This window comes from Nanorana parkeri, unplaced genomic scaffold (genome assembly GCF_000935625.1).
Source record: "Nanorana parkeri isolate BGI_ZX_2015 unplaced genomic scaffold, ASM93562v1 scaffold1705, whole genome shotgun sequence".
Lineage (NCBI taxonomy): Eukaryota > Metazoa > Chordata > Amphibia > Anura > Dicroglossidae > Nanorana > Nanorana parkeri.
Genome location: NW_017307973.1, coordinates 265,490 through 278,269, shown reverse-complemented (window position 1 = coordinate 278,269; position 12,780 = coordinate 265,490). Strand labels below are relative to the sequence as shown.

At 45.6% G+C, this 12,780-nt stretch overlaps 1 protein-coding gene across 1 annotated transcript in view; it reads left to right on the top strand.

The window, feature by feature from the left end:
• Positions 1-12,780, top strand: part of LOC108799365 (rho guanine nucleotide exchange factor 28-like) — a 100,000-nt gene that overhangs the window by 9,077 nt on the left and 78,143 nt on the right. Inside the window, exons 3-4 of the mRNA XM_018571228.1 lie at positions 7,644-7,756; positions 9,236-9,270. Coding sequence (XP_018426730.1) covers positions 7,644-7,756; positions 9,236-9,270 — 148 coding nt within the window. The remainder of the gene's footprint in view (positions 1-7,643; positions 7,757-9,235; positions 9,271-12,780) is intronic.

Sequence of the window (12,780 nt, the reverse complement as noted above, 5' to 3'; positions counted from 1 at the left end):
GATATCACACAGGGGCTTGTTAGTTCCTTTGTGATAGCAATAAAGTTAAGTGGAAAAAAATTAATAAAAAAAAGAAATAATAATAAAAAAAATAGATGATTAAAAAGTAAAAAAAAAATAGGAAAAAAATTATAAAAAGTAAAAAATAATATAAATAAGCAAAAGGGTAAGATGAATACAAATTTAAAAAAATACAAATTTAAAAAAGTGATTAAAAAAAAAACACCAGCGCAGTCCCTTCCGGTCCAGACAAAAAAATACTGCTTGTCTCATTTTCTCTGGTCTCGAATGCACTGGTATGCATGGAAACTCATACAAACACATGCAAACACACTCGAATGCACCTGAAAACCCATTTTAGGCTTAAAAAAAAGCGATAAAAATGCAATGTACTGCGTTGCAGATCTGCTCCAGATCTGTTCCGGACATGGTGTAAACAAGCCCAAAGAAGGAAAATTCCTGGACATTTGCATTCAAAGCTATCGGGTAACAAGCCATCTTCCACTACTGCCTGCCCCCCAAACAAAGTCCCCACCTGGATTTTGCTAAGCAAATAAGTGAGACTTCCATTGGATAATTTACTAGGTTTAGCATGATTATGTCCCCAAAAATTAAAATCGGCTGCCTGGAATATACTGAATGAGCAGGTTTTTCCATCAATGGATTTTTTCTTCCCTGATGGCACATTGGCCTTTTTCCAAGATGACAATGCCAGGATTCATCAGGCTTATATTGGGAACGTGCGGTTCAGGGAGCATGAGACATGATTTTCACACATGGATTGGCCACCACAGAGTCCAGACCTTAACCCCATTGAGAATCTTTGGGATGTGCTGGAGAAGACTTGACGCAGTGGTCCAACTCTCCCATCATCACTACAAGATTTTGGTGAAAAATGAATCAAACTCTGGATGGAAATAAATGTTGTGATGTTGCATAAGCTGATTGAAACTATGCCATGGCGAATGCCTGCCATAATCAAAGCTAAAGGCGTTCCGACGAAATATTGGAGTGTATGACCTTTTTTTTTTTGGCCAAGCAGTGTATGTTCTCAGCAGGATGGCAACAAACAAGGAATGTCCTCCAAATGTATCTCTTTATTTCATACTGTAAAAGCATAAAAGCAGCACCCACTTACCATCCTGCTGTAAACTGATGGGCATCCTTGGAGGGTGGATTGTGACTTTACAACATGATGGTTATGTGCAGGGTATAATGGAATGTTAGAGCCGTGTACTCCAGGAATGAGTTTAGTCATTCTGTATGTAAAACTGCTTAAAACCTGACTTTTTTGTCCTTGAATTCATTATACTAAACTTGAGTACCTCTAGTCTCCCAGTGCTTCAGAAAAGTATTTAAAGAGCTGATTACAGCTACTGATTCATTCATGGACATTCAGAGCACTTTAAGTGATACTTCATTTACATATACGTTCAGGGCCGGCCTTAGGGGTGTGCGAGCAGTGCGGCCGCACAGGGCGCCATGGCAACAAGGGCGCCGTGCGGCCGACACAGCTCGTCCTGGGGGCGGCTTCTCTCCCCCTCACCGCTGGGCGCTGGCCATCCGATATGACAGCGCTCCCTCGTCCGCCCCCCCCCCGGGGGGGGGGCGGACGAGGGAGCGCTGTCATATCGGATGGCCAGCGCCCAGCGGTGAGGGGGAGAGAAGCCGCGCCCGCAGCTGTCAGGATGGCTGAGCAGGTAGGAGATCGGAGCCGCTGTCATCCTGTCAGTTTCAGGATGACAGCGGCTCCGATCTCCTACCTGCTCAGCCATCCTGACAGCTGCGGGCGCGGCTTCTCTCCCCCTCACCGCTGGGCGCTGGCCATCCGATATGACAGCGCTCCCTCGTCCGCCCCCCCCCCGGGGGGGGGGCGGACGAGGGAGCGCTGTCATATCGGATGGCCAGCGCCCAGCGGTGAGGGGGAGAGAAGCCGCGCCCGCAGCTGTCAGGATGGCTGAGCAGGTAGGAGATCGGAGCCGCTGTCATCCTGTCAGTTTCAGGATGACAGCGGCTCCGATCTCCTACCTGCTCAGCCATCCTGACAGCTGCGGGCGCGGCTTCTCTCCCCCTCACCGCTGGGCGCTGGCCATCCGATATGACAGCGCTCCCTCGTCCGCCCCCCCCCCGGGGGGGGGGCGGACGAGGGAGCGCTGTCATATCGGATGGCCAGCGCCCAGCGGTGAGGGGGAGAGAAGCCGCGCCCGCAGCTGTCAGGATGGCTGAGCAGGTAGGAGATCGGAGCCGCTGTCATCCTGTCAGTTTCAGGATGACAGCGGCTCCGATCTCCTACCTGCTCAGCCATCCTGACAGCTGCGGGCGCGGCTTCTCTCCCCCTCACCGCTGGGCGCTGGCCATCCGATATGACAGCGCTCCCTCGTCCGCCCCCCCCCCGGGGGGGGGGCGGACGAGGGAGCGCTGTCATATCGGATGGCCAGCGCCCAGCGGTGAGGGGGAGAGAAGCCGCGCCCGCAGCTGTCAGGATGGCTGAGCAGGTAGGAGATCGGAGCCGCTGTCATCCTGTCAGTTTCAGGATGACAGCGGCTCCGATCTCCTACCTGCTCAGCCATCCTGACAGCTGCGGGCGCGGCTTCTCTCCCCCTCACCGCTGGGCGCTGGCCATCCGATATGACAGCGCTCCCTCGTCCGCCCCCCCCCCGGGGGGGGGGCGGACGAGGGAGCGCTGTCATATCGGATGGCCAGCGCCCAGCGGTGAGGGGGAGAGAAGCCGCGCCCGCAGCTGTCAGGATGGCTGAGCAGGTAGGAGATCGGAGCCGCTGTCATCCTGTCAGTTTCAGGATGACAGCGGCTCCGATCTCCTACCTGCTCAGCCATCCTGACAGCTGCGGGCGCGGCTTCTCTCCCCCTCACCGCTGGGCGCTGGCCATCCGATATGACAGCGCTCCCTCGTCCGCCCCCCCCCCGGGGGGGGGGCGGACGAGGGAGCGCTGTCATATCGGATGGCCAGCGCCCAGCGGTGAGGGGGAGAGAAGCCGCCCCCAGGACGAGCTGTGTCGGCCGCACGGCGCCCTTGTTGCCATGGCGCCCTGTGCGGCCGCACTGCTCGCACACCCCTAAGGCCGGCCCTGTATACGTTGTTTGCGTGTGGCCCTTCATCTCCTGTGGTATCTCTGTTACAAGGGAGTGAGCAGCACCTAAATGGAACAGCTAATCCCCCATAGGGCTTCTATTTCTAGTCGATGAGATAGCTCACCCTCCTTGTCTCCTGGTAACTCTTTCATACAGAGTACCAATTTTTAAACCGGAAAGGACACTTGTAATAGTTTATATGCAGAAATACTAATATGTCACTTCCACTTTTTCTTTCATATATGTCAGTAGCAATCCATACCCTGGAGAAAGCATTTTGGTTTGTTTGGTCTTTGCAGTTACGCAGTGCTACAAATGGATATGGTGAATCATTAAACTGGTGTGTCAGTAGGATTTGTGAGTACATGGTTTTTTTGTGTGCATGAGGGAGTAGTGGAATCCAGTTTCCAAGGATTTAACTGTTGTGCAGGTGTTCTGCTGCAGAAGGCACATGGACACAGACCCAAGGCTTAAACACGTTGTCATCCATATTCATTAATCAGATGTTTTCCGTATTTTTAACTATAGAGGTTTGAATTTGATGATGGTTATAATATAGGAAAATGGTTTGAATCAGATATTTTGCTGGCTTTAACTTGATTTTTAAAAGCTTTCTTTTCTTGATCCTATTACATAAAGAGAGCAAAATACAGTCAGGGCACATATTGATATGTCTCCTGTTCTGTTAAATAGGTGAAATTATTCTTGACCTAAGTATACCTATCTGGATATTGTCTCGGTTACAGCAAGAGAACTGCCTTTTTTTATGATTGTTGGGGCCTTTTGCTAACCCTTCTCTTACCATCATTAGAGAAGCATAAGAGTGCTATTTGTTTTATTTACAATGGAATAGGGAATGGTTAGAACCTCTGTCAGGTTTTTTTTATATAGTATCTATCTCCTATTAGGAGGATTTCCATTTACTTCCTGTCCTGTAGACACAACAGGAAGTGAGACAAGATTTCTTCAAAGTGAAGGAAATTCACTCTTAGACAGTTGTCACTGGAACAGGTAAAGATTGTAAGATTTCCGTTTATTTCTGTTCTAGTGACAACATTAAACTTCTCGATTTTCTGTTACTTTCTGTCCAGGGAACAATGATTATTAGGACTAATAGAGAGGGGTAATATCCCCTCTGGAAACAAAAACCGTAATAAAAATCTGACCGAGGTTCTAACCTTTCCCCACTCTGTTCAAAAAATGTTTTGTATTTCAGATAATATTTTAAATCTAACATTATGTGAATCGCCTAGCATTCATATTCACCCTTTTTGTGTTATTGCTTTGAGCCACTGACCTTGAAAAAGTATGCAGGTTGGTTATCTTGACTTTACTCTGACCCTCCTGGTCTGCATACTTGATGTTGGTCAGCAACTCACTTTCTTGTTATCCCTGCACTGGCTTCCAATAGCCCAGAGGATAAAATTCAAAACATTATCAGTCACTTACAACTCTGCCCCGTATATAGCTCAGACCTTGTCTCAAAATATCACCCTAACCATCCACTCTGCTCTTCCCTAGACCTCCTGCTTTCCAGCTCCCTTGTCCACTCCTCCCATACTTGCCTCCAGGACTATCTCCAACTTGACTGCCTTTAGGCATTCCCTAAAGACTCATCTCTTCAGGGAAACCTATCACACCTCAACCTAACCACTGAACCATCACATTCTCAAATAATTAATCCCCGCACAGCTCCCTCCTCATGTATAATTTCCCCCTCCTCTTTTAGATTGTAAGCCCTCAGGGGCAGGGCCCTCCTTACCATCTTGTCTTGAATTGTATTGTGATTGTAACTTGTTCCTTATATTGTAAAGCGCTGCACAAACTGTTGGCGCTATATAAATACTATGTAGTAATAATAATAACTCAGTGTACCAAAGTCATTTGGTCAGTGTAACAGACAGTTGCAGTATCGGCACCTTCTGAAGGATGTCAACAATGGTACTCTGCATCTCATGTGGCTTTTCTATGCTTTCCTTGGGCTTACCCAGATAATGGGTGGAGAACATTGCCATCAGTGTATTGGATGGGCAACCTTTGCAATGTATCAGTAGATAAACAAAGTCACGGTTTTAATAGTGCTTATTTGTGGACTTCAAAACCGGCAAGTGACTCTTCCAGCTTCTGGTGATAGATGAAGGGTTAAACTACTTCTTTTCTTTGCAACATATATTTATCACATTTCATTGTTTACTATTCTTATGTGTGTTCTTTTGTTTAAGAAGCAAATCTAATACCCCAGAGATGACAAACAGAGTGCATGTACAGGATTAATGAAGGCTGTGGATGGATTGTGGCTTGGACCTCTGCCTCTTGTCAGCAGAGAAATGCAATAATCTTCCTAAAAATGCACCACTTGTTGTATCTTGTTCCTTCCTGAAAATATCTAGGTAGTCATATGCTACCACCCCAAACCTGAGCCAGAACATTGTTCTGAACCCTGGCCATGTGTTCTCCTCTGGTTACACAATTTATTGGTAATCAGTAAAGCCTCATTTATGGCACAGGTCATCATGTATATTTGATAATTCAGGTTTTGGATTAATCTGCCAAAAGAAATATTAAAAATACTGGAAGCCCAGATGTAAGTGAACTTGGCTGGAAAGCATCCTGCTGTGTCTGTTGAGTCCAAGATGGAAGCTTGTATCTGATTACCTGTGTCGGATCCATCTACACTCATTCATTAGGTTTAAGTGCAAAGTTGGGAAAGTATGCACGTGTAGCCCCCATCACCTTCACTGGAGTGGCTACAAAAACTTAGTGTTGCTAGCACTGTAATCAATCTAGCTGATTTGTAGTTTGACGACATCTCGTTAATCCCAGGTGTTCTGCTATTGTTTGCACCTACCTGAGTGGCGTACCAATAGGAGAACATCAGGAATGTCAATGCCTCACCAGCCAATCACTGGGAGTTTAATGGCCAGTGGTGCATGCTAGGAGTGCATAAATACTCCGGGATTGCCATGTGCTCAGTCTTCAGTTGCCCCCTGGCTTAGGCTGGGGGTGGGATGCACAAAGATGGAGAAGCTGACTGGGCCTCAAGCCTGAAGGAGGCCACATGTGGACCCAGGTGGGGTCTGTAACTGTATGGGAGGAGAACCAGAGAAGCCCTATGACTGTTGGAGGTACCAGGAGCTGATATGGACCCAGGAACAAGTCTGGTGTCTCTCCCAGGGAAGATCTCATGCACATCCCTATTCAGCTGCTGCTCTAGTGCCCAGTGTCAGCCTGTTCTACTAAGAATTCTGCATTGTGGAAGCCTGAAGGGATTGGATAATCTGGAGATTGTGTCTGTTTTTGCCATGTATGTCTGAGGCCCTATACCCTCTCTCCCAGTTATGCTGTTCTTCAATAAAGCATTCTGAAAAGGCACTTAAAGTGACTGGCGCCCAATTTGTCGATCACATGATCCTTCGCTGACTAAGGATCTGCCGCTGAGAGTGAAATGTTGGCCCCTCCTGCCCTTGGTGGTCTACCTCAAGCCTCTGGGGGTCAGGGGGGTGCTACACATGCATTCCTGGTAATGGACAAAATAGAGATGTTACCATTTCTGGCTTCTGGGAAGGTGCAGGCCCAGTGCGATCTGGAAATGTCAGCTTTGATAAATAACAGCCCTTTTAGTTTTAAAATGTCTCTTCTCCTTTTTCTCTGCTAATGGCATGAACTATGACACTAAATTTTGACCATTTAGAGCCAAATTTAGAACCAAATTGGACTGTTTACAGCTTGCTGGACTGTTCCCAGCCATTTGTATCTTGGTACTTGGAGATACTGTGCATACAGTACATGTTCCTTTACCAGTAAATTGCTTCACTGTACATTTATAAATGCTGAACACGGAACACCTCAGCACGACAGCATGATGTAGTATGTCATACAATTTATTGGGGTTAAAAAACAAATGAAATATATTTAAAAGAATATAAAATTTTTTGCTGTTCAGTCAAAAGTATTCATGCTCCTCCCAAGTAATACCCATATAGGACGGACTGCAAACCCAGTCTTTCAATAGTATCAGTGGTTGATTGGCCAAGTCTTTGCCATATCAACCTTTCTAAATAACCGCATACTGCGGTCTGTGGCTAATAATTTTGGAGGTACATATGCTCTTTATCGCAGCCTGATTGGCTCTGTAATAATATCCCAATGGCATCCTTCCATGACCATGAGCTGTGGAAGGCTGCAATTGGTGTGAAGACTGCAAGCTGTGAAGCTTCCTAGCAGTGTCAAATCGGAGTAGAACAATCATTTTCACAGTGAAAACCAAGTACAGATCTAAAGATGTCTTGTAAATATACGTGTCTAAATAAGCACACTCATTTTCCCATTTTTTGGCAATGTTTAAAAAAAAAGTTTTTTGGGCATTTCAGGTGCCTGTAACTCAACTCCTATATGACTCTGCCAGTTTCCTAGAAGCCATGTTAAGTTGTATTCTTCTAAAACCTCTGCAATTCATTGTTCCCAACTTCAAAATGATTGTGTGTATGCTACTTTATTTTTTCTCCTTGTAAACTAGATTGATTTTTCAATTTCAGAAACAAGACATTCATCAGTAGATGTCCTGAAGAGGCTGAAATACCCACCTACTATGCTTGCTGCAACCAGGCTGTCTGCCATGCTAAATGGCAATGATGAAGTGTATGCCAACTCAATGGTGGTGGATGAAGTAAGATTTGGATATATTGGCTTATTTTCTGATGTGTGATTTAAAGATGAACTCTTAACAGTGTGTCTAAATCTTTACAGCCAATTTAAACTGTAAAGTTAGGTTCTTTCATTGCGATATTCAGCATCCTTAGTGCCCTAGTTTATGTGACTTGTCTCTAGGTCACTTGGGTCACTTGACTCATAGGAGCTGTGGATTGTGGGAGCCAACACATGCAGAAAATATATATTTATTTTCACTGAAGATTTCACTGATCTCAGCACCTAAACATAAAGAGCAAAACGTGCAGCACTATGGGATGGGATTTTTACAACTAGGCATTTTGTAATAACGTTGCCCATAGTCTACCTCCATCTAGTAAAGTAGTCCTAACGTTACTCTTTCAGACATCCCAACCTGCAAAACCTTATTTCAGGGAGGTTCCCGTCTCATTTCAGGGAGGTGTAATTGATGTTAAAGTATCTGTCAGTGTAAAGGTCACAATTTATTAGACAGCCCAAGACCTTTTTAAAAAAACGCTGAGGAGTAAAGTCCCTGATACACAGTAGACTAGTTGCTATGGGCAGCAAATGAAATAAATGTTCTCTATAACTAGACAACCAGGGCATATAATTGATCATATATTATCCACAAAGGGTTAACAGCACTCTCTCAACCCTACAGCAGTAGATCTCAGTGCCTGTACCTGCTCTCAATAGTAGTCTATGTCCGCCCTCTCTGCCAAGCCTCGTTCTGAGGCTACTCTAGAGATCACATGACCTTCCTCCAGGAGGCAAGCCTCGTTCTGAGGCTACTCTAGAGATCAAATGACCTTCCTCCAGGAGGCAAGCCTCACTCTGAAACTTTACCCACTGATATTTTACCGGAAAGGTTTACTCAGAGTAAACCTTTCAGGGAGAAAATGCCTCTCTCGCAGACATCAGGGAGCTGCTGTCCAAAAGAGGGAGACTCCCTGAACATCAGGGAGACTTGAGATCCCTGCTCTTTGCTTTAAATCTAACATTTTGTTTCAGTGTAGGGAAGTGGGAGGAATGATTTATATGCAAAGTATCTGATTGACACCTTTCTGTTTTTGTTGCCTGTACTCCTTCCTATGATCAGTGATATCTGTAACATACTGGGTAAAGATAAGTGAATTTTGACGATTTCGTTCTGCCATCAGTTTGGTGAAGTGCACGGCAGTCTTCGTTTTTACTGAGCAGCATATAGTAAGCTAGAAAAGAGTTACATTTGTCTACTTATTTTTTCACAAGCGATGTTAAAACAAATTCAATAACCATATATCTTCGTATCAATTGGGTTTATTATTATATCTAAATGAAATAAGTATCATGCATGTTAATAACTACCTTATATAATGGTTATGATGCAGTGGTAGGCAGAACTGAGGGAATTTGTGTCTGCAAATACTGTTTTTAATGTTGCTTATGTATTTTAAATACATTTGTCAATAAATGTACTATTTTTGACTGAAATTAGAGTCTGACGCCTCATAAAACCCCAAAGATACCAAGGTATAGGGTTATTGAATGAGGAATAGGGGTGAGGTCTCGGACCACCTGGAAGAATTTGCCCTGTGGAGTTATGGTATAAAGCAATGTTAAAACAAATGCATACATGTTGATGGAGCATAAATGTTGAAATCCCCACACCTCACCACTTATACACCTAATAAGGAAGAATACCAAGTCCTTATTAAAGTGCAATCGATGTCTGTGTTCCCCTTAAGGAGATTTACCTGATCTATTTGTCCAGGTGACCATTATCACTGAAAGTGAAAGAAAATCTCACATTTTGAGTTGTCATTATAACAGTGATGGATAGATCTTCCAATGAGGACACAGTTTTGGCAACCCTGCTTACAGACCCGGCGCTACCGCTAGGCAAACTAGGCAGGCGCCTAGGGCACACTGTTGCCTAGGGGGCAGCCTCGACCGGCAGCTTCCTTGCCTCTACCCTGCTGTACACACATTAGCTTAGCATGTTCCGTTGAATCCAGCTTGTCACTGCTCCCTTCCACGCGCTTGTCAGCTGGGTGACAGCGGGGAGGGGGGGGGGGGCACCTTCAATCAGCCTGGTACTGGGAGTGGATTGGCTGAGCACGTCCCTGGCCCCAATCCCTTCACACAGAGCAGAGTAATGCGGTGAGCAGGCAGTGTGCGCTGCCTTTTCCGGGATCACTGGCCTGCTCCTCCCCCACCCCTGGTTGGAATCTGCTCATGGTAAGAAACCTGTTGATCTCTAGCTGCAGACATCTCAACTTCCTGCTCTGTTTTTTTTTTTCTTCCTTGATATCGGGGCCGCTGGCCGCCGTCAGTCAGAAAAAAGACCCGGCATAGGAACGATTTGCTAGATTGCTATTGCAAATTGTAATAGCCAATAGCAAACTAGCTATTGCACCCGCCCACTGCTGCTGTCAATCAGCAGAGGTGGACCTGAAGTTCTCCATCAGGTCCTCCTTTACTGACTGACAGCAGTAGAGGGTGGGCGCAATAGCCAGCTTGCTATTGCAAATTGAAATAGTCAATAGCAAGCTGGCTATTCATTCCTATGCTGGGTTTTTTTATTTTTATTCTGACGGCAGCAGCTGTCAGAATACTAAAAAAAACAGCAGATAGCAAGGGAAGCATTGGCTTCTTTGCTATCTGCCATCATTTCAGGGGGGTGATCTTTTCCTTGTTGTGGCACCCACCCCCCCACAGTGCAGGGGGAGGGGGGTTCAGAGGGCACATCCCTCAAATGAGAAGGACACTTCCCTGAAATGACTTATTTCAGGTTGGGATCCCTGTAGCTGTGACAAGTCCTGTGTAAGTTACGGCTCCCAGCTGTGACCAGGGACAAGGGTAATTTCCGCAGGGACAGGCAGGGTGGGCATGCTCCTGCCCCTAGGGGTGTCTCAGCCTTAGATGGGGGTCACTGCTCCACCCACTGTGGGGGTTCTGCCTCACTTCACAGAGTTACTAGATCACTTTTAGGAAGTGATTATTTGCTGTGCACAGGCTGGTAATGCTATAGGGTTATTCTTACATAACTGCTCCATAACTGCTCCATAACTGCTCCCTGCTGCTGCTTTTCAGTACTGGGTCTGCAAAGGTTGTCCCTGGTGTTCTTGTGGGTCATGGATGTCCATGATGGCTTCAACTCATTGGAATTAATATGTGTTGAGAAGTAATATGTTCATTTTAGTTGTGGTCCTGAGTGTGTAGAGCTGAAGGTTTAGCAGCAAAGTGTCCTTGGATGTGAAAGAAAAATGGTGGCGACTATGTGTAGCTCTGTACAGCAGCCTTGAAGGGTTACGGGAAGAACTCAGCTATTGGTTGGGAGAATGGCTGACTTAAAGTGGACTTTTCATTACCTATGCAACTCTGTGTGAATTAATACCTGATTTATTACAATGTGCAGCAACAAGATCATTTAAAAAAAGTTTCCTTGACCTCCACTCAGTGTTTTTATACCATGACACCCAAACTGGGTACCAGTATTATAGGAACACGGTGCCATAGAAGCAAATATATTGTAAGTGAACCTATCAGTAGCTGTACAAGTCTGTATAGATAACATTCCAAACATGTCCAAATATATGAAAACAGTATAATTTTTTCTAACAAGCACTTTTTATTCTTAAAAAGCCATCTTTGAGCCCCAATCTAGTGACTTTACCTAGGCTGATATGTTATCGATTATTATTCCTGCCCCCTCTTCTTCTGCTCCATGTCAGCCTGCCTCCTCCCCCTTGCTCCATGTCAGACTTTTGCCACTTTGCCAGCTGAAGCACCCCCCACCACCAGCACCACCACAGGTGTCTTGGTAGCAGGACTAGCCTGGCATTGCTGGGAGAGGGACTGATGGTGCCAGCTTTAGCTTAATCTGCCATCTCAGCCAATGTATTCCACATGCCTGGACCAGTTTGCTATACTCAGGGGCTTGTGGCGAGTAACTCTTAAGGCCTGGCTAGTAGCTCAGGACTTGAAATTTTGAGCCCTGTTCTAGATTATCAGAGTATTTGCACAAAACAATGTAGTAGCAGACACTTAGGTTGACTAGTTGTTTCATGTGTCAGGGTTATTTGATAACTTTATATAATTATTTGTGGGTTCTTTAGATTATAGCTCTGTTTTGTGCAAGGTCAGATCAGCTATCCTGTTCCCTATGTGATATTAAAAGAGAACATTTCCTATTTCCAGTCGGAAACACTGCAGACTTTGTGCACCTGTTCAGTTCTACACCCTCAATCAGCATATTCTAACTGCATCGGTGCATTAATTGGTTACATCTACTACAAATAATGGGGCAAAGCAGTCTTTGTTTTCTTTTTTGTTTCAAATATTATTGCCAAGCGGGGTTTAGAAGTAATTGCAGCTATTGCTGCAGTACTAACCTTCTCCCTGGCACTGCCACCCACAGACTCAATCTGGTCTTTCAATGGGTTGACTCACGTCCAGTGTCATTCAACTCACTTCCTCTGAACCCAGAGAATCAAGGACCTGCCCCCTGGGGGCACGTCATCAGACTGCCCTTGACTTGCAGACAAATGCTACAAAGAGTGGTGACATGTCATTTCATGGTGTTGCTCTCTGCAGCATTCAGGACCTGCTCACCATCAGAGGACCTATAAAATCCTGTGGTGGCCAGATCGAAAACTGTTTGGGGGGGGGGGTAAGGTACAGTTGGGCTTCAAATTAAATTGACTTTGTCAGTTAAAGAAAAGGTCCCTGCACATACCTGCAGCATCTCATACTTTCTATAATGTTGTAGCCTGCCTACTCCCTCCCGCCCCCTGTAATTGCATTGGTCAGTGAGGCTATCCATCCTGGTAATGCGGTGCCTGGAGGGAGCATGGTCACTTGGAAATGCTAAAGTGTTGCCATTACAGAACAAATTACATTTGACTTAAGTGAAAGGAAATAAAAGATGGGGTAGACAAATGCAGACACCCATAGGTCAGTGGTTCTCAAACCAGGACCTTGTAAATTCTTCCAAAACATTCCATACCCCCCCACCCCCCCCAAAAAAAAGTACACCTC